The sequence below is a fragment of the Bombus affinis genome, chromosome 17, assembly GCF_024516045.1.
Source record: "Bombus affinis isolate iyBomAffi1 chromosome 17, iyBomAffi1.2, whole genome shotgun sequence".
NCBI classification, from domain to species: Eukaryota; Metazoa; Arthropoda; class Insecta; order Hymenoptera; family Apidae; genus Bombus; species Bombus affinis.
Window position 1 is genome coordinate 3,645,909 of NC_066360.1, and position 23,312 is coordinate 3,669,220.

The 23,312-nt window shown below is 35.0% G+C and overlaps 2 protein-coding genes across 11 annotated transcripts in view; one reads left to right on the forward strand and one right to left on the reverse strand.

The window, feature by feature from the left end:
* LOC126926018 (neurexin-1) overlaps positions 1-23,312 on the reverse strand; it is a 659,019-nt gene that overhangs the window by 405,483 nt on the left and 230,224 nt on the right. For 7 of the 10 annotated variants that reach the window (XM_050742092.1, XM_050742091.1, XM_050742090.1 and 4 more), the window contains exon 4: positions 2,042-2,101. The exons of the other annotated variants lie outside the window; for them this stretch is intronic. In XM_050742092.1, the coding sequence (XP_050598049.1) occupies positions 2,042-2,101 (60 nt within the window). The remainder of the gene's footprint in view (positions 1-2,041; positions 2,102-23,312) is intronic. 10 annotated transcript variants of the gene reach the window in all.
* LOC126926043 (synaptonemal complex protein 1-like) lies at positions 5,549-8,786 on the forward strand. The gene is made up of 5 exons (XM_050742171.1): positions 5,549-5,574; positions 6,307-6,378; positions 6,591-6,811; positions 6,891-7,079; positions 7,136-8,786. The coding sequence occupies exons 2-5, from the start codon at positions 6,342-6,344 to the stop codon at positions 7,340-7,342; spliced, it is 654 nt and encodes a 217-aa protein (XP_050598128.1). The 5' UTR covers positions 5,549-5,574; positions 6,307-6,341; the 3' UTR covers positions 7,343-8,786.

Here is a 23,312-nt window from a genome sequence, read left to right on the forward strand (position 1 = left end):
GCCATTTCACATGCAACGATCTGTTGGACAGTTGATAGAGGAAAATCCGGCTGTTTCATCGTGCCATGAAAATGCTTTATTTCGTCGCATTAAGGGGGTTTCTGGAATTAGAATGTTCTAAAACAGCGTCTTTTTGTGATTTTTTTTAGAAGGGAAAGAAAGAAATGAAGTTATCGAATTTTCAGGTATGGTTTTATATGTATTTAACGAATGCAAATACATTTTTTTTAAAGTAAAATAAAAAAATTAGAACGCATTTCTAAGCCTATTTCATGGGCTGCAGTTTTCAATCGGCGTGAAAGATCCACCTCGTAATCCGTGAACGAAACAAAAAACCAAAAAAGAATTAAATTATTAAATATTTTTCTCCTCGATAAACTGAAAAAAAGGCAGAAAATAGTATGAAGTTAAAAATTTTGGCGGATTTGAAGAAAAAAATGTGTTTTATAAAAAGGAAAAATAAACTTTAAGGTGCTATAACAATTATTTAAATAAACTTTTTGACGAATTTTTACAGTTCATCGATGAACTAAAAAAAAGACAGAAAATAATATGAAGTTAAAAATTTTGGCGGATTTGAAGAAAAAAATGTGTTTTATAAAAAGAAGAAATAAAGTTTAAGGTGCTACAACAATTATTTAAACAAACTTCCCAACGAATTTTTATAGTTCATCGATGAACTAAAAAAGAAAGGCAGAAAATAGTGTGAAGTTAAAAATTTTGGAGGATTTGAAGAAAAAATGTGTTTTATAAAAAGAAGAAATAAACTTTAAGGTGTAATAACAATTATTTAAATAAACTTTTTGACGAATTTTTACAGTTCATTGATGAACTAAAAAAAAGACAGAAAATAATATGCAGTTAAAAATTTTGGCGGATTTGAAGAAAAAATGTGTTTTATAAAAAGAAAAAATAAACTTTAAGGTGCTATAACAATTATTTAAATAAACTTTTCGACGAATTGTTATAGTTCATCGATGAACTAAAAAAAAGACAGAAAATAGTATGAAGTTAAAAATTTTGGCGGGTTTCAAGAAAAAATGTGTTTTATAAAAAGAAGAAATAAACTTTAAGGTGCTATAACAATTATTTAAATAAACTTTTTGACGAATTTTTATAGTTCATCGATGAATTAAAAAGAAAAGGCAGAAAATAGTGTGAAGTTAAAAATTTTGGCGGGTTTAAAGAAAAAATGTGTTTTATAAAAAGAAGAAATAAACTTTAAGGTGTAATAACAATTATTTAAATAAACTTTTCGACGAATTGTTATAGTTCATCGATGAACTAAAAAAAAGACAGAAAATAGTATGAAGTTAAAAATTTTGGCGGGTTTCAAGAAAAAATGTTTTTTATAAAAAGAAGAAATAAACTTAAGATGTTATAACAATTATTTAAATAAACTTTCCAACGAATTTTTATAGTTCATCAATGAACTAAAAAAAAGACAGAAAATAGTATGAAGTTAAAAATTTTGGCGGATTTGAAGAAAAAATGTGTTTTATAAAAAGAAGAAATAAACTTTAAGGTGCTATAACAATTATTTCAATAAACTTTTCGTCGAACTTTTAAAGTTTATCGAGAAGAAAAATAAATAATAATTTAATCCTTTTTTGGTTGTTTGTTTCGGTCAAAAATTACGAGGTGGATCTTTCACGGCGATTGAAAACTGCAGCCCATGAAATAGGCTTACAAATCTGTTACAATTTCTTCTTTTACTTTAAAACAAATTTTTTTGTATTCGTTAAATACATATAAAACCATACCTGAAAATTCGACAACTTCATTTCTTTCCTTCCCTTCTAAAAAAAAATCAGAAAATGACGCTGTTTTAGAACATTCTAATTCAGGAAACGCCCTTAAGACGCAACTGTTAACAAGGAAATAAAGAAATAGCACGGACGATGGTTCGGGTGTACGAGACACGGAGCGGAATGCATTTAACCAGAGCTACTACGATCTACTGATCAATACTAGCGATACGTCTACCTACTCCGGACTACATTATCGTGGTCCCTTTAGCTTAGTAATTAGCGTGACTCACTGTATTCCCACGCCCAGTAATCACCAGCACCCGCCGTAGGCAGCACCGTGCTCCATGCTTCTATGTGTAAACAGAAAGAAGGAGAGAAAGAAAGTAAAAAAACTGAACCATGCTTGGTGGATATGTGGATGAACGAAATTACCGGAACACCCTTCCGGCTGAATTCAAACGAATTTTATTCGATGCGAGTTGCCGAATGAGTCGAATGATAACTACGAGAGAAAAACAACGGTGGAAGGTTTAGATCGCACGGCAATTGCGAGCTGATTTTATTTAGCAAATAGGCTGCAACTCCAGCAGATGGAAATTATCGCACACCTTTTTCATTTTTAATTGTTTCAGTTCCAATTTTAATTTACTCGCCTTGCGATTCTTTTTCAGCAGCTCTCGTTGGATATCGATATCATAGGATGGAAAATTTTGAATTAGTATTCATCGATATGTATTATATTTAACGTCTGCGACAGTTTGCTAAAAAGTTAAAATCAAAGACTGCAGCTTGTTATGAATTTTATTCATATCGTTGTAATTTTGTTAAATGGAAGCTGCAATCGATAACACGATTACGACTCGATATCATAAGGCAACAGGTTGATTTAATTTAATGTATGTTAATTAGCACTCTTTTATCCATTTGCTTGACAAATAAAATTAGCTTCGAAAGTCGATGAGATTGTGAAAAAGGCAACATAAGACACATTGGTACGAGTAATTCGATCTGAGAGTGTCCTCAGACGATCGATAAATATCGTCGATGTTTCAAGATCTTCAACTAGAAGGATCGATACATATCGCCAACGCAACACTGTCAATATTTATCGTCGAATCGTATTTTCGTAGAGAACCTTAAATATCCACGATATTAAATATCGTCTGATGGCACTCAATCAATTTTTTCATCACCCAAGAGATGTTTATTGAAAACATTGATAGCTTGTATCTTGATATATTTCTCATAACACGATTACAATATGCTTGTCAAGTCAAACGTTACGTTTCAAGAACACCCTGCGAACAACGAGGGTCAACATGTCTATTCTGTATTTTTAAACAAACCACCATAGTAACACTTTCAATCTTCTTTGTATTCCAGCAACCATCTCGTATTACGTCTAACGACGATACTATTATACTAAAACGAGACGGGTCTTTTCTTTCGATACGTCACGCGAAGTAAAAGTAGAAAGTTGTTTTATTCGCCCAAACAACAAACGAATTCTCGAACATTCCCAACGAATGAGTATAATACGTTTTCAATGCCAATGAAGTTCCAAAATGTTTCCAACGACATAGTATATGTATAAAAAACTTCTGTGTGTTAATATTTCCAAATATTTTTATGAAAAAAAAATTTTTAGTATTTCAGGATCTCGCGAAGTTCGTCTACGTTCGATGCGAAGGAACTGCAACCGCAGTTTCTGTCGTATCTCTGCGCGACGCAAAAAAATGTCTCGAGTATAAATTGCAAGCGACTCGCGCGATACATAAAACATATCCATTGGGAATATCGGGATACACAGTGTCCGATACACAATCGAAGATACATTTGCCGCTGCTTCTTTCTCGCCGAGTTATCGCGTTTTCGCGCCTCGTAAAAACCATAATCCGTTTCCTGGCTCGCACGCGATCCTCCGGCTTCGGAATCGACCGATACGCCAACCTCCGCCGGTTGCCCTCCTCTCGGCCATCGAAATTCCACAAAAAAGTTTGCCCCTTCGATCGCCGCAACGCTGTAACCCGATACGCGGAGATTTGGAACGCGTGTCGCGCGTAAAGTATCGCGGTGGATGATCGAGGACTAACAAAAACCATCGAACCGATCCTCGACAAGTAGTTTTTTTTTTTTTTCTTGGAATTTTAGCCGGTTAATCGGTAACGCGTTGCCGTTTAAACGGCTCGTCGCGCAATTTCTGTACAGGATCGTGAGTCCGCACGCGATTCGTTCGAACAACGAATTTTGTGTTTGATCGAAATCGCGTGCAAATTTTGTTGCCATTTTTTTATTTCCATTGTGTGATAATACGACGATGCTGCAATTGATTAGATCGTTGAATAAGTTCAGTCGTGTCAGCATTACTCATTTTTAATGGAGCATAAATGGCATCAGACTAATTAACATTTCCGATCTACTATCGCTGCTTCTTAGTTGTTCGTTTACTGTTCTTCCCGCGGTTTATCCCGTAGATCGTAGCGCACGTTGCAGTTGATTTTTGACGGTTCGACAATTTTCTCTGCAATTTTTTGATAGCTGAAAATGTGAAGAAAATTCAGACAGTGGCGAAAAACAACGATCGCAAGCTTCGATATTATTTCAGGAAGTTTGACGGATTTCGTAAAAGAGGGAAATAAAGCAACGACCGAAAATGTTAATCAGATTCATCCATAAAATTTACATACAACAATGCGCGAAGGTAGCTTGTCCAGGACATCGAGAATGAAATTCTCGCCGTAACATTGCGACCGAATGCTAACTCGCAATGATTTTATTGATTGTAGACAACAAAACGCGATAGAAAAGGACGAAAAAGACACTTTGACGATCGAACTCGTCCTGTTTCTCTGTAGTTTCATATTAACCTCTTAAAAACAACGCGACGAAATTCACGAAACGATTCTTCCTTCTTTATTTCTTTATTCGAAAGTAGCACGCGCGAGACTTGCACTTCAACTTGCACAAAGATTTATATATCATACAACTATACAACTGTATATTATACAATTTGTATATTGGCCAAGCCATTAGATCGTGTCTTGTCAATTGAAACATATCGTAGTTTGTTCGCTTTCGTAATTCGATTACGTCGTTGGGTGAGAGCATGTAACCGCACAGGAAACAGTAATTGGTTGATATTTAAACAATGATATGTTACCAGGCTGGTAAAGTCTGACAATGAAACGTGACTATTTTAGCTGAATTAATCGAATGTTTAGAGCTGGGAATTACAACCGCATGGCGATCGGATTGGCAAACCATCGCTAAACACCACAATTAACTAAGTGATGTATTGAAAATCACTATGATTAACCTTTCCGATATACGCGATACGTTCGTATTGCGCGCATTGTTTGCCGAATTTGACGTGATTTGGTTAAAACGTACCGTGTTTCCTTTAACCAGTCAGCTGTTTTTCGCGAAGAAATATTCTGCACTGCGACGAGCTCTGATCGAATTGAAAAATAAAATAGTCGTCCCATTGCAATTTAATTGTATTTAATTCTATATTTAATTCTATAATGACATAATTTAAAAAACTCGAAGGCAGTGCAACAGAATTTAAGAAAAGACAGGATGTTGGAAAATCGCAGGATCGCGGACATTAAAAAGGAAAAACGGGATATGGAAAATTATGAAATGGTTTCGATCGGCGAAATTACATTTCTACCGCCAGAAACTCAACTAACCGCGACATTTCGCTATTAGTTGTTATAAAAAAATTGGACCAGAAAGTACCACGTGATTTTGTTTATTGCCGTGGTGTTTATATTGCTCGTTCGTCTCGTCGTTCTCTGACAGGCAGCGGATCGGTGTACACGTAAGTAACGAGCCTAACTTCTTCAATGTTAAGTATATTTCTGTACAGTGTGTTCCACGAAATCTCGCCACCTGATATATCTTCGTTGTTTCAAGAATACGCGAGAATGTTTGGAATAAAAATCTAACGTGTTTCCATCGATTTAGCAGATATTTTAACTGAAGTTTGCGCTATTGAACGTATTAAGGCGAATAAAAAGCGGTATCCTCGTGTTTACTTTGTCGTCTTACGTTTGCCTTTCACGCGTCAGGTGTGAGAAATTCAAATTAAAATACCTGACAAACTGATACTTTTTTCACCAGAATAGTTGAACACCATTTTGCAAAGAATATCAAGATCAACGTATTTAAAAATCATACGATTCCGTTGAAAAAAGGAAACAAAAGTGCCTTTTGCATCTTCTTCGCGGTCCACTCGTCAAGAAACTGCTACCACGTGCTATGGGATATTTCGTATTCCTCTAAATCCCATAACTTTCTTTGCAAACATTTTCGAATATTCCTCGAATTAACGAAGACATTTCGGGTGAACAGAATTGACGAGACGCGTCGTGTACTACATTTTATGGAGAAAATATACTGAAATTACTCGATCGCTTAATTAAAATTACTTAACTGTTCACATTCGTAACGTACTCGCGACCTACAGAAATCAAATTCATTTTAAGATCTTCCGATTAATATCATCTTCTTATATAATATAATAATATTAATATAATCTTAAGATCTTCAGATATAATCGTAGAAATCACGCTAATATCGAACGAAATGGAGAAAATAGGCGCGAAAGGGTCTAACTCGTACGGTAAGTGTGTTATTAAGATTCTGCCATTGAAAAATTTAAACAATTAATTTCGATGGAAATACGAACGAAACGTATCGAATTGTGGAATAACATGTTTTCGAAATTGATCTTTCTGAAGTATTTACGCCAAGATTTTTCTTCTTATTTTCATCCTTTTTTTTTTATTCTAACTAGTCGCAAATTTCAGTTCAAATTGTGTATTTTTCTCCCAGTTGCGAAACGTTCGAAACAAGTTGTACGATGTCAAATGGAAAAAAGCTGCGATCATAGCGATATAAAAAATACGCTGGCAATAAAGCTATCGGAAATGAAGGCGCTGCACGAAACAATTCTCGATGACCAGAATCGCTTGACTCAAGAGAACGTGAAATTGACCGAAGAGCTGAATAAGTTGAAGGAGGAGAATACGCAAGCGATTGCGATGAAAGACAAGGTGAGTCGGACAAACGCGTGAATTTTCAACGGTGAAAAAATTGAATGGACAGTGAAACTTTGAAAAATCACGTTGACAGGATATCGAAGAATTGAGGAAACAAATAGTTAAACACTGCGAGAAATTGGAGCGCGATGTCGACCAGGTTGAGTTGTTAGTTAAGAGAAACAAAGAGCTAGAAAGTAAAAACAGAGAGATACTAGAAAGGGATAACGAATTGAATAAACAGCTTAGTGAATTGCAGGAGAGGTTGGCCACAAAGGAGAAGGTACGTTTCTATCTACAAATTCTTACGATGGAATCGTTAATTTCTACATTTTTTAGATAATTAGGATGAAAACTATACTGGTGCAAACAAAACAAAAAGACGTAACAATCCTCAAAGAAAAAACTGAACAACTGCTACATATATATGAGAATAGCATGAAAGACAAATTGAGGAACATAAGCGACATGTGTACGGAAATTTGCAATCAGTCGACATCATCTAGCACACTGGATAACGGAGAGGAAGAGGAAACCTCGGTTTAATATTTTGTTTCTATCGCGATATTTAATAAGCGATGAAGAGGATATTTCACATGTGGTTAGAACGTATAACAAAATTCGATGATAATAACAGAGTGGATAATTGCAGTTCGATGATTTAAGCCTGTGAACTGTACAGTTATCTGCCATTCACTTTATTAGGTTAGTTTATTATTTCGGGAGCATACATGTTCTCTGTTGATATAATTGTTACGATATTTTATATCTTTCCTTTCTCTTCCAACAGTTTCTTAGAAAATTGTTATCGAATATTGAAAAAAATCCGCACACCTTAGACTTCTCTTTCTCATCGAATGATTTTGTATCTGCGGTTTCTATTATTTTGCATAACAGAGCATATGTGTGAGCTCTTGGACTTGTTATTTTAGCTAAGACGTAATTAGACTGTAGGACTATTAATTAGGATTTTAGCGTGACGAAAATAACGTAGCTAAATACATGTGGAAAGAGTATAAATGGTTAGCTATGAATAGCGTGGACAAGGACGTTGGTGAATTCTGCTACAGAAATTACTTCGTACGACATAACTCGTATTCTATTTTTAATTCCGCTCCGTATCGCGTTAAAAGCGAAATCGAAATTACGGAATGAGGTTTCTGCACCGCCCAAATTCCGCCCTACAACCACCGGACCTTCTTCAGCATTTATTCGCAACTAAATCAATTTTATAATCTGAAAATACTTCTACCATTACCTTGCATTTAATTAGAACAATAATAGTAACAATTATTGTTAAACAGTACAATTCTTGACTCGAGAAGGAAAATTTTCCTAAGTTCGTCTCTTTAATTTCATTTGCAAAATGTTCCTTTTTCACGTGCCTGGAATGTGTTTTATTATAAAACTGTGTACACCATCAAACTATTTATAGAAAAATCGTATTTTTGAAATATGACTAGGAACATTAAGAAATAACGTAGTTATTATCATCGGTGCTATAGTCGTGACGAAAGAAAGCGATACTTTGGAAAAGAATGTCCTTTGTTTAACCAGCGGCATTTTTCTTTTAAATTCCAATTGCCGTTCACAGGCTGCAGCACTTTTATTAAACGATAAGATCGACCGAGAGACGAAATTAGACAGCGGGAGGAAATTTGGGCTCCTTAGCATATTTTCAAGGGAAATGACATTGAAAATTCACGCACCTCGTACGTAAAAATTGTAATTAATTACTTGCTGCGTTAAAATTCTCACAAATTAAATGGAATGTTCGCCTACTAAACGCGGGCAGCAGGTAATTTTTCAATTTACTGTCAACGTTACTCTACTGTCTAACACTGCGCCTTGTTAGTCTCTTTTGTTTGCTATTAGAAAATCAAATGTTCTCGTGAGCGTAGAAAACGACGTTAAACATATTCTAGCGTTTTATAAAACGAATTTTACCAGCGCAGAAACTGTTTTAAATATAATTGGCTGTTTTACCCTACGACTGTATCGCTTCACTTTCATTTTCAAACCTACCACCGTTTTTCCTCCCCTCCCGTGAATCGTCCAAGATAAATTCATTAAACGACTGACAGAACTTGTCGGAAGTTGTTGAATAGATAGGAAGCGTGGTGTGGTATTTGTACGTGGTGTTGGCGAACGCAGAAGTGGGTCAACAATGAACGCTCTTAAGGGGGAAATACCAGCTCCGCAATTTAGTGATCTCGATGTTCGCGTTTCTCATTTACCAGCATCCCCTAATTCGTCTATCTCATTTAACTATTTCATTATGCTGACAAATGTTTTGTTAATTCGTCGCATAACGCGCGCTTCGCGCAACCCACGTCGTCCTTCGCAGGATAAACAGCCAACTGTTTGTTATTACCAGCTCTTTCTCTCTCTTAATGCACAAGAGAAAAAGATCATCTGGTAGAAGCGCCAAGTATACGTTTCTACGTTCAATTTAAATGTACACTCGTCTTGCAGAGTGCAACGAGCTAAGTTTTATTAATTAAAGTGGAAGAATACAGTTCGAGCCATGGGGAAACTTTCGCGTTGGGCAAAAATCTTTGAACAGTTCGTTTCCCATTTGGCGTTGTGTTGATCAAATTTGTAGGTTCGGTCCGAGGATACGGTAATTGCGAATTTCATGAAAAATAATTGCGTTGATAATTGCAGATAGGCGTTAAAATGTTCCCGAGGAAATTTTATTGATAATTATTGTTGTTCATTAATGTTGATTTATAATTGTTGACTGTTTAAATATCTTTAGGATTTCTGCGGGATATTTTATAATGCAGATTTATTTCACGGTTTGGCGGTATAGTGATCGCCAGGCTGCGGATGTTCACGCATTGAAATGAACAATTGAAATGTGCAAAAACGTACAAAAATATATGAAATATGCAAAGTGAAGTATTTATAATATTTGCGAAATGAGAAGAACGTTTTGTCAGATTTTTATTTTACAAAAGTTGAAATTCCCATAGATTAAATAAATTTCCTCGGTTGATTTTACTCCTCAGAATTCAATTAGACACACTGCTACGATATAATTAGAAAGAATGAAGAAATATATCCAGCGATTGCCACGATCCTCGATTGGCCAATTGACAGGCTCGTGACGAAAATATCCCTCGCCAAACTGCCCGATTTCTCGAACTACATAGCCCGATAATTAGGAGAAAAATTGGCAATAGGAAACCAGTTTCATAAAGGTAGCTTTTGTCGCGATCATAAAATTACGAAAAATTAAAAATAACAGGAACTGAAACGATATGGAGCAAATAAAAGTGAAGATATTCGTCAGGATGCTGATGAAAATATCTTGCTTCGCATAATTTCAGTTTTTCTAGTTTCTCCACGGCGTTTCGTAAAAAATATTTTCAACTTTCGCCTCACGCGATTTCCAAGCCACCGTGCATGACGCAAGAGCGTAATCTTTCGCGCGATAATTGCAAAAATAAAATGCTCGTCGTTTCCACGGCTGCGTTAGTTGCAGCGCCAAACAGCAGCCCCGTGAAACATTGAACAGTTGCATTGGGACGTTAAAATCAGAACGAGATCGATCGATTATGATTATGGTCGTCGATGGGCTTAAGATAATCCGCGTTGAATCGTTCAACGAATATGGAAATGTTCGTATCGCTGTATGTAGGTCGGTAATCAACAGTCTTGAGGAAGGGGTAAGCCACCCCCGCGAAACGAAGGGGTTGCAGGTGGTAACGAAGCCGATGCTCGCACTCGTCGTTCACCTTATTCGCCGTTTATCGCCGGCATCACGCTCCTACCATTTCCATTCCACTTCACAAGACAATCGATCAACAGCGAGATTCATTGGCTGACGCGTTCGTACAATTGCAGAATGGCGAGAGGAAATTGTGAAAATAGAGCTGCGACTTTGCCGTATCGGCGGAAGATTTTCCCAGCGAAATGAAAATCTTCAAGGGAAGATTTCCGTTTTTCCACGGAATATCGACGGGCAGGAATTTTGTCGATTGTTTTGTTCGTTAGGTTAGCGCGATTGAAAATCACGTGCGTAGAGTGAAAGGCTGTGAAAATTGCGGAAACAGAACGACGAGGAAAATTACAGATGCGGAGGGGACGAGGACGTGTTTTTGGGTTGGCAACTAAGTGATTGCGGGTTTTGTCAGTACGAGCTAATGGCAAAATCCGCAATCACTTAGTTGCTGTTATACATTATATTGTTACATGATGAACCTTCGTTTTGTTTTTCTTTTGCAAACATGCTTGTACGACAATTCATCTTTATATTTACAAACGTGAAGGCTAATCCGTCGAATGTTGCGTTCTTTATCTTAAGAGGTCAAAGTGGATCACACGTAACTCGATAAAATAACACGAAAGAAAAAATTGTTGTGCATTTATTATTTTCTTGTAAAACTTTCAAAGAAACTTTCGTGACGACCTAATAATACTACACACATTACACAGCATAAAATTTGCACAAGTTTTAAGAACTTGAAGAACAAGTATCGATGTTGTACAGCTTCTCAACTGCAACAGGAGAAATACGAAGGGAAGAAGACTGCCACAGCACGACAACCGAAATTACCTTTTTCTAAATTGTCGTGCTTAAATAAATTCACCTAAGCTAGGCTTTAAATAAAATAAATTAAACTAAAGTAGAACTAGAACTCAAAAGAGGAATCGTTGCGAATTAAGGAAGGAAGGAATGTGAAAGAATAACGTAGCATGAGAGAAGAAGATTTTTAATCAGATGAACGACGTTTCTATATTTTCTTCACAGATCATTAATATCGTAAAAGACATCATAAAGTCATAAAAGACATGTTATAATTTTTGCCAAGAGGATCGTTATTCTTCTTCAAAGATAAAAATCTTCTTCAAGGACATCATAGGCAAATCCTCTTGCCTAATCTGAAAGTGATATAATTTTCTATATGAAATACTTGCGAATGAGAAAATCGTTTGTCTCAGGAGATATATTGGGTTGGCAATTAAGTGATTGCGGATTTTGTCATGACATGGTAATGACAAAATCTGCAATCATTTAGTTGCCACACGGAGCTCTCAGTTCGCATAATTTGTACTTCCTTTGTCTTGGGATTAATCCCTTAATCTACGATTTACGTTCGAGAATTTACGTTTCGTTCGATCATTTACTATGATCTATGATACTATGAACTATGATACGGGCTATGCCCATAGTTGTAGGTTAAGGGGTTAAGAAGGAACATCAAGGCGTATTTTCCAAGTCATCACGTGGCAACCTGCGCTGCGCTTTATTCGGTGACATTTTGCGATTTATTAAACAGCTTCACGGTCTCTTCTCTCGAGAATTTCTTCTCTTTCTCGGCGATGAATCGTTCGGAGCGCCTTTGGCAGCGTTTTCTAAAGTTTCACGGAAATTTATAATAAACAATCGAGCAGTTCTCCGGTAAAAAGCGCCGCAAGACAAAACAACTAATCGAGACAACTACCTCGCAGCTTTTGATTCAACTTTTTCAACTTTTCAACTTTGTCGCTTTAAATTGATAATTACGATAGCTGTGAAGGAAATTTCTCCTTTCCGCGTGTACGAAAATTAATCGTTTTGCATAACTGGAAAATACACCTGAACAAAATGTATCTTTCTTTACGAAAATGCCACAAATTCGACACGTGGCAAGCAACGATTGAAAAATATTTATTTCGAGTACACTGAGCGCACCAGTTGATTTAATAAAAAAACAACTGTTTAATACGTAGCTTTTCTTCTCGATTATAATATCGTTAATCGATCGGAGCAACGTAATTACGAGAAAAAGGAAGATTGCCAGGATTCGTAGTGGAATTTTTCAGCGCTACCCTCGACAGCTTTTCCCTTCGACTCGATTGTCTTTTCTGGCGAGAGGCGCGGTCGTTCCGCGCGATGTAATGTAATTTCCACGGTTTAACGACCACGTTCAAGTCCTGTGGCAGACTTTTGCGGGAAGAAAGAGAAACGGACGATGAAATAGCGACGGGCCGCGATGGAAATGGCCAGAGAAAAACGAACCAGAGGATTTATTAGGGTCGGAATAATCAGTCCTCTTTCAGATCTGTTGCAAACACCACAGAAAGGACGACGCTTTTCCTGCTGGAAGAGATCGCAGGCCAGAAGCGCGATAAATGGAATCCGACCACTGTGTCACGAAATTTCGCCAACCATCGGTCGTGAAATTTATTCGACGAGGAAACTTTGGCACCAATGATCGCTTGTTTCTCCGATGTTTCGTGTAATTTTCGTAAACCGTGTTATTTGCTAAAGGAGCAAGGTTTGTTTCCTTTGGACATAAAAGGATTATCCTCTAGCGGTAAGTTGTGACCAGCGTTCTGGTATTTTAGCGAACGATGTGGCCCATGAAGAAACAGCCAGTACAAGGTTCAAGCTTCTTTTCTATCACGTTTAATCAAAGTTCGACGAGTAATTAACGGAGTATTTAAATACGAATTTAAATACAGGTTTGATTGTGTATTGAGTTAAATCGAACGGGAAATATATAATAGATACGTTTGGGGAACTTGAATACGTTGGGAGGCCAGTTGACAATGCTAGTAGTTTCATCTGCATTTTCGTTAATTAGGTTACGGTGTTCTTTGATATTGGTATGTCGGGAAAGATACGATAATGTTCCATTGGGTTAATTGCATTGCATGTTATGGTTTCTTTCTTTGGTGGGAATTGCGTGGTAAATTAGCCGGCGATGTTAATTTTCATCCTGACTTGCTGATGATCTTTTTACACAAAATGCAGCAACAGCTGCTTGTTAACATTGTTATATTCGTTGGTATTAAATTACAATGAAATTCTGAATGAGGAAATTGCAAGAAAAAAGAACAATGCGCAAACCAATAACACCGGAATACCAGTTTTACGCGAATTAAAACACTGATAAACGTAAATGTGAGCAACATCCAAATGCTTGGATAATTACCTGCTTATGCAATGTAATCATGTTGAATCGATGTTGGCTGCAATTATCCATTCAGACGGTATTAATAATAACGAAGAATTATACTTCGATACGGACACGTATAACGTTGCAATTGTTAAACCCTGACCGACGATTTACGTTCGAGAATTTTGCGCCGAAAACGCGAACGAGCTCGCGCAGCCTTCGAGCAATTCGCACGACTGGTGCGATACGTACTACGGGCTATGCCTGTAATATTTACGATTGGTCCGATCATCTACTATTAGCTATACGCGTAATATTTACGTTTGGGCCGATCATCGTACTACGGGCCATGCCCGTAGTTGTAGGTTAATGGGTTAAACAACTAACTCGTATCGCGCGCATTAACAAGCTACAGAGGAATAAAAACGTCTAGTACATCGGATGTTTAATGAATATTTCCAATTACATTTTCTTCAACGTTGAACGATCACATAGTAAATATACGACGATACAACGCACGGAATGTTAAACGCGCGATCATGTTTAACGCATGCCGCGCTTTTCGTTAACGGCGTTCGTACGTTGAATTTTAATAATAGAATTTTTCGTCAGCGCCGAGCGTATGATTTATTATAAAACTACGACGTCCGGTATCGGGGAAATATTTCGCGTTTCGCACGAACCAGCGGAGCAGCAACATCGCGCATACAATCCAATTAATTGCGATACTGACACGACCTCTTTTCGCCATCAGCCTTTTACACCGCTACACTTTCCGCGCTGTTAATCCGTTAATGCCGTGCCAGCTCGAGTTCCCCTAAAACGATATCGATCACCACGTCGCGTACTCGTAACACGCGCATCTCTGCTAAAGCGGTCGAATTTTAATTATTTGCTCGGTGCATATGAAACATCGTCGTGCGAAAACGAAACTTGACACGTTGCGTTCATTCAGATACAATTTTAATCGAATTTTTTCGCTTTTTTGTATCTTCTAATTTCTTGTATGGTTAATTAATTTTTTAGGTGTTTCGGATTTGGTCGCACAACCATAGGCCGAATATCGCATTGTTCGTAGGAAAATAAGAAAAAAATGTGGAACAGATGTTGATGATTATCGGGTTGGTTCATGGGAAAATCGAGTTTGAAAATCGATCAAGTATACTTGAAGCTAATTCCGGAACGGATAGGACTAAATAATCGACGGGAGGTCGTTGTGCGTGTGAAAAGAAGCGTTTTCGAGGAATATATGCTTGAAAATTTATCATACGCATGTGCTAGTAGTAGAATTCTCAACTAAACAAATTCAAAGTCTATTTCCTTGAAAATTAACGCTAGAACTACCGATAGTCAACACGAAGCTATTTCTACCAAAGTCAGTGAAAATCACTGGTCTTTAAAAAATACGTAATAATAGAATATTTGTATATTTATTGATTTATTATTTTCTTACAGAAGCAATTCTATGTTATGTAGTACATTTTTGCTATTATTAATCCATCCGCGACCATGATCGACCTAAACGAGGGTTAGCACATTTATAAAATTGTAGAACCAGTCGTTTTGACTGCTGTGGTATTTCTAGCGTCAGCATCTAGCGATCCAGCGATCGATCTGGAATTTTCCTGATAACTGATATCGTCATATCGAAGGATACGCGGTAAAAATTTGAAAAACGTGTGGCAAGTTGTAGAAAACGTGGAAACTGGCTAATTGGGGTTCGATGGACAAATTGCAGGACTCCTGTACACTTCGACAGGTATCAGTCATTTTCACTGCTATTGATATAAGTAGCCTGATACAAAATTATTTTCAGTTTTAGTACATAAAAAACAAAACAAAATTCATTATATTATTCTTTTAATTATCGTTTAGAAAGTCATTGGATGATTGTGGGAAAAAGTATAACACGAAGTAGGAATTTTAAAACAAAATTGTAAAATCAGTCGATTTGATTGGTGTGGTAGTTTTAGTGTGATGTTATGTAGGTTATATCATATTAGCCATAGATTAAGTTTAAATATGTCTAATCGATAATTAGCCAAGTTCAAGTATACTTGATCAATTTTCAAAGACAAGTACAAGTCACTTTCACTGATATTAGTATGAGTAGCCTGATACAAAATTATTTTCAGTTTGAGTACATAAAAAACAAAACAAAATTCATTATATTATTCTTTTAATTATCGTTTAGAAAGTCATTGGATGATTGTGGGAAAAAGTATAACACGAAGTAGGAATTTTAAAACAAAATTGTAAAATCAGTCGATTTGATTGGTGTGGTAGTTTTAGTGTGATGTTATGTAGGTTATATCATATTAGCCATAGACTAAGTTTAAATATGTCTAATCGATAATTAGCCAAGTTCAAGTATACTTGATCAATTTTCAAAGACAAGTACAAGTCACTTTCACTGATATTGGTATGAGTAGCCTGATACAAAATTATTTTCAGTTTGAGTACATAAAAAACAAAACAAAATTCATTATATTATTCTTTTAATTATCGTTTAGAAAGTCATTGGATGATTGTGGGAAAAAGTATAACACGAAGTAGGAATTTTAAAACAAAATTGTAAAATCAGTCGATTTGATTGGTGTGGTAGTTTTAGTGTGATGTTATGTAGGTTATATCATATTAGCCATAGATTAAGTTTAAATATGTCTAATCGATAATTAGCCAAGTTCAAGTATACTTGATCAATTTTCAAAGACAAGTACAAGTCACTTTCACTGATATTAGTATGAGTAGCCTGATACAAAATTATTTTCAGTTTGAGTACATAAAAAACAAAACAAAATTCATTATATTATTCTTTTAATTATCGTTTAGAAAGTCATTGGATGATTGTGGAAAAAAGTATAACACGAAGTAGGAATTTTAAAACAAAATTGTAAAATCAGTCGATTTGATTGGTGTGGTAGTTTTAGTGTGATGTTATGTAGGTTATATCATATTAGCCATAGATTAAGTTTAAATATGTCTAATCGATAATTAGCCAAGTTCAAGTATACTTGATCAATTTTCAAAGACAAGTACAAGTCACTTTCACTGATATTAGTATGAGCAGCCTGATACAAAATTATTTTCAGTTTGAGTACATAAAAAACAAAACAAAATTCATTATATTATTCTTTTAATTATCGTTTAGAAAGTCATTGGATGATTGTGGGAAAAAGTATAACACGAAGTAGGAATTTTAAAACAAAATTGTAAAATCAGTCGATTTGATTGGTGTGGTAGTTTTAGTGTGATGTTATGTAGGTTATATCATATTAGCCATAGACTAAGTTTAAATATGTCTAATCGATAATTAGCCAAGTTCAAGTATACTTGATCAATTTTCAAAGACAAGTACAAGTCACTTTCACTGATATTGGTATGAGTAGCCTGATACAAAATTATTTTCAGTTTGAGTACATAAAAAACAAAACAAAATTCATTATATTATTCTTTTAATTATCGTTTAGAAAGTCATTGGATGATTGTAGGAAAAAGTATAACACGAAGTAGGAATTTTAAAACAAAATTGTAAAATCAGTCGATTTGATTGGTGTGGTAGTTTTAGCGTGATGTTATGTAGGTTATATCATATTAGCCATAGATTAAGTTTAAATATGTCTAATCGATAATTATCCAAGTTCAAGTATACTTGATCAATTTTCAAAGTCGATTTTCTCGAAAACTAAGCCGAAAATGAGAAAATAGTATTCCATATGGTTTTCTTATTTTTCCATAAGAAATCTCGCCATGATCACCTTTACGTGTTATTCGATCGAATTCTTAATTACGTACGAATAACGTTATGTTTAACGAATACGATCAGTCGACAATGCAACGGAAATTAAACGACAACGTATACTTCGTTGTGTCAGTCGGAATTCTGCGGCATTAACAATCTTCAATTAACAATTAACGCTACGTGTCACGGTTTAAGTAAGCTTTCATCGGAGAATAATGGTACACAGTTTGCATGTAATGAAATATTGACAGAAAGTCAGTTTCGTTTCGCTGCTAATCCTGGAACCACGTCGGCGATAATTTCGTTGTACGCGATATCCCCAGTGAACTCTGACTTTTGCCGCGCACGCTATTAACCGCATGAAGCGTATGATGTTTCATTCATTGTGCAACGATAAAATAACACGGGCGTCCTATCGTACGGCGATAAAATTCACGGTATAGGTCTTAAACAGAAGTTTGAGGGAAGATAGAGAACGCGATTTCGAAAGATCGTAAATGTGTTTTGCGAGGAGAATTTGCAAAGTTTAATCGAAAAAATCGTTTCTCCTTTTTTTATTTTGTTAGAAACTACGCGAGTATTCGTGCTTTGTCGATTTAGTTGATCGAAAGTACAATCCTTGAAATTTGTCAACAGAAAATTGAATCAGAGTTAAATGTGGAAAGAAATGTATAATTTTATAATCGACATGCATTGATTCATTTTTTAAATTTCAAAGTTGAACTCGATATCATTCACTCCATTCATTCCGTTTTTTGATGTTGTTTTGCTTGGAATAATTGATACGTATTTGCTACAAATTTAGAAGAAATTATTGGCTTGACAAATGAGTGATTGCGGATTTTGTCATTTGGTGATAATGATTATACCACCTACTGTCTGTCGATATTATTAATCAATAAATTATTCTGCAAATCGAAAGTTATTTTTCAATAATTGTTGTTAGGGTGTAGAAACAGTGTATTGGGTTGGCAACTCAATGATTGCAGGCTTTGTTATTGCCACCTAATGACAAAATATAATAATATAAAATAAAATATAATATAAAAACATAAATAAATAAAATATAAATAAATATAATATATTATAAAATAAATATAGTATAAAAATATAATATAATAATATAATAATATCGACAGACAATAATAATAACAATTAATTATAATTTTAACAATTTATTAATATTATAACACAGACATTAATAATAATATAATATAATATAATAATATCGACAGACAATAACAATAACAATTAATTATAATTTTAACAATTCATTAATATTATAACACAGACATTAATAATAATATAATGTAATAATATCGACAGACAGTGGTATATTATAATAAATTTCATTCGTATAATTTTGAGATCAAAGTAAAATCTGTTTTATCACGAGTATACTGATGCCAATGCTACGTGAGTTGTGCTTTGTAAAATTCTACTAATATTAGTTTTATGTAATTAATACTAGTCTTGCGTGATTCTATCAGTTGAAATAAAATCCAGAAAATTCTACTTATCTCATAGATAATTTTATTTATAAACGAAGATTATTTTTGCTAATTCCATTACCACCTAATGACAAAACCCGCAATCACTTAGTTGCCAATCCAATAGTTGCGAGAAACGTCAATTCCAAAGACTGTTTGGTCGCATTAAAATAAAGCGTTATGATCCTATGGTGAAACAAACCGGGCACCTAATTTTCAGAATCGTTCGCAAAATTTGGATTGCGATAAAAATACGCCGCAGAGTATGAAAACCGGAGATTTATTCAAATATATTATAATGAGAGAGGGTGTTCGCCGGGCTGAATTCATAGCCGTGTGCCGGTCTGCCTTTTTTCGGAGATAAAAACAAACGAGCGACAAAGTGGACCACGTCGATTTGATAGCGTCTGACAGCATTAGCACGAGCGTAAGTGCACGCTGAGCCACGGAGTTTTACTTCGCATAGTAAATCGCAATTAAAGTAAATCCCGGACGTTGGCTGTCCGCGGAGAAACATGAAATTTCGCTCACGACCTTTTAAATTTGTCGGAACGTGATCCGGCATTCCTCCAGGCTTTTTCACGGTGCAGGAAAAACGCGTGTCTTCCTTTTTCTTTTTCTTTCTTTGTTTTTTTTTTTTTTTTTTTTTTGAGCGACTCGCGAGCGTGAATTAAATTGACCGATGTCTTTTTTCAAGTGGCTATTAAACCGCAGCTGCTTACGTAAATTCGTATCTTTGGTGAATTTAGGAGCAGGCGGTGGACGTTTATGCGAATTGAAATTCTTATGTACGTCAATCGTACTGTTGTAGATTTTGTGTACGAAATTTTATTTAAGATTGCACCATTCATCGTTATTTTTTTATGTAAATTCTTATGTCATCTGATTTCTCGAGAATTTGCAGAAAGTTAGACGAACGAGAGAAATGTTAATGTTAAATTAAATTTTAAAACCAGTTAACGTTAAAGAATTATTTTGGATATTTCGCGTATTCCTGTACCTATTTCTATACATTTTTGCATGTTTCAATTTCTCTTCATAAACGCGTAAACATCCGCATTCTAATTACGAGAAATCGCAGAGTCTGAATTTGTTTAAGAAATTGGTTTACTCTCTAAATACCGTAACGACCGCTTTCCTTTCGATATTTTCTGCATATTACTTCGTATTTCAATTTTATACACACGCGTAAACATCCAAAGTCTGATCGTAAATATGCAAATTTAAGAAGATTCGACGAGTGGAACAAATATTTGTTTCCACCTAAAATTCTACCATCTTCTGGTCTATTCCTGGTGAAGTCTATTGATTGATTAAGTGTACGATGAGATTGCTAATTATTAGATTCTGCTATTTATGGCTTGGACTTGATACTTTGTCAAAATTCATTTCTGAAATTTGTCCTTATTTTTGTCCTTATTTTTAACGATTTATTCGTAGTATAATTCGTGCTACGTTCGTTACTCGCAAATATTGTTCAATCTTCGTGTTTTCGTTAAAAATTGCACTTTAGAAAAATATGAATAATCGAGAAAATAGTAAATAGTAATTATGTTTGGTATTCACATTGCCCTATTGAACTGGAGGCTGAAAAAATTCCTACAGGCCGCATAGTATGCTGCATTATAATAATTCTAAATGCATAATAATTCTTGATAATACTCCAGCGACATTAATAAGAGCATAAAAGGGGACACACTATGTATTACGTGACCAACGATTAACTGATAATCTGCAAAGTATTTCTACCGCGAAATGCGTTAAGGTGTATACACGTTGTTTCTGATAAATTTTTAATTCAATAAAAAGACCCACGATGAATTTAATTTCGATAAAGAAAAGAATAATCTCCTCGTGTATTGTGTGCCAAGGTACACGCTGTTTCTGATAAATTTTCAATCTCATAAAGAAGCCTGTGGTAGATTTAATCTCATTAAAAAAAAAAAAAAAAAAATGACAAGAAAATAAAATAATCTCGTGTAATGGTATAAGGATTACACATCTTAAGCTGTATTTTTCTAACAAAACTGTCAATATATTGATATACAACAAAGGACCCTGTGTGTTGATCGTTTTCAACGACTTGTGGGTTTTGTCATTAGATGGTAATGGAATTAGCAAAAATAATCTTCGTTAATAAATAAAATTATCTATGAGATAAGTAGAATTTTCTGGATTTTAATTCAACTGATAGAATCACACAAGACTAGTACTAATTACATAAAACTAATATTAGTAGAATTTTACAAAGCACAACTCACGTAGCATTGACATCAGTATGCTCGTAATAAAACAGATTTTACTTTGATCTCAAAATTATACGAGTGAAATTTATTATAATATACCACCTACTGTCTGTCGATATTATTGTATTATTATATTATATTACATTTTTATACTATATTTATTTTATATTATATATTTCTATATTATATTATTAAAATATATTTATATTATATTTTATTTTATATTATTGTATTTTGTCATTAAGTGGCAATGGCAAAGCCCCCAATCATTTAGTTATCAACTCAATACAACGTTCCTACACCATAACAACAATTATTGAAAAATAATTGCAGAATAATTTATTGCTTAATAATATCGACAGACAGTAGGTGGTATATTATAATAAATTTCACCATTATAATTTTGAGATCAAAGTAAAATCTGTTTTATTAAGAGTATACTGATGCCAATACTACGCGAGCTGTGCTTTCTAAAATTCTACTAATATTAGTTTTATGTAATTAACACTAGTATTGTGTGATATCAATTGAAATAAAATCCAGAAAATTCAACTTATCTCATAAATAATTATATTTATTAACGAAGATAATTTTTGCTGGTTCGTTCATGGTTCAACATGGCCCAATATGACTCATCTCTCTAGCGTTAAAGAGCGAGACTCGCTGTGATAATTTGTTTCACAGTAGAATTCCATTTATACATTTTACTTGTAATTTTAATTAGCTTTTTTCCAATTATATGATATCAGGTTATCTGGGAAGTTTCTTTCGTTTTAGAAGGAAACAATAGATGGGAAATATTTTATTACACGTATTAATATATTACACATAATGCAAAATGGATCATACGATGCAAATTGTAGGATAAAAAAGGTAATACATCAAAGGAATATAAAACAAAACATATTGTGCGTCTATTGTTTCCTTGTGAAACGAAAGAAACTTTCCGGACAACCTAATACTTGGCCACGCGAAAGTCTCAGATATCTGACAAAGCTCGTCGTCAGAATTGTCATCGAATCGAATGAATATTTCTTTCTTTGCCTCTATCATCCTATTTTGTACGATTTTCTTACAAACTGCAACGTACGTTTAACTCGGTCGTAATAGAGAAATTTCAAGCGGAATAAAAGCTAGAAAAACGAGACGGTGAAAGTTCTATCAATTTGACTCGATCTCTGTTTCCTCTGGTTAGGCGGATGATTGTTTTAACGGTGGTAAGATCGAGACTCTAGCAGATTTTAAGCAGCTAATAGGCTGTTTGTGGCGAACAAAGTGGAGAGATTAAAAGTTGGAAAGCACGCTGTGATAACAAGCGAATATACGGGAAAAGCGTAATAAAGCTTTCGTGATTTGAACAAGTGATACGAAACAGCTGATCGAGACTCGCGATTTAATAGCGGCAAATTAACTTTCTCGCAATTAACTCTACCTTCACCTTACGACATTTGCCCTTTGCTGTCGCACACTCCAATTTTCGCTCGTTTTTTCAAGTAGAATCGTTCAAACTCCAGTGTTTTTTTTTCTTTTCGATCTTTTTTAATTTTCAGTTTACCAGCTAAGCGGATGGCATATTTTCGTCCAATCTATCGAGATTTCTAAATAAAATTAATTTTAACGTAAATTACGATAGTTCGATCAACTTTCGATGCGAGAAATTTTCTAAAGAAATACGCGTTTCTCAATTGTCAATCCAAGTAAAACTTATTTATTTCCCAGAATAAAATCCCACCCTTAATACAGGGGTTAAATGTCATACGATCTTATCGTGGAAGAAAATTTCATCCCTCGAATATTCCGTGTCGTAGCTTTTGACCTTCTTCGCGGTTAATCGTCTGTTCTTCCTCCATTATCTTGAAACATTGTAATTGTTAAACAATCGTACGTTCGTTTGAAAGTTTCGGATCGCGTGTATTTCGACCATTTCACCCATGCAAAAACCTTGCTCCGGAGCTGGTTGCGAAGCTCATGCATTTAAACGGGCCCTTAACTTGCTACTTGCGAGCGAGTTTTCTTTCAACTTACGACGGCGCTTTTTCAAAAGAGCGCTTAATTTAAACAATTGTCGAGTCACAGGAAACGTATTGCCTCATTGATATTGAAAGTGGCGTTCCACTCGGCTGACAACCGACAAACTTTCCACAG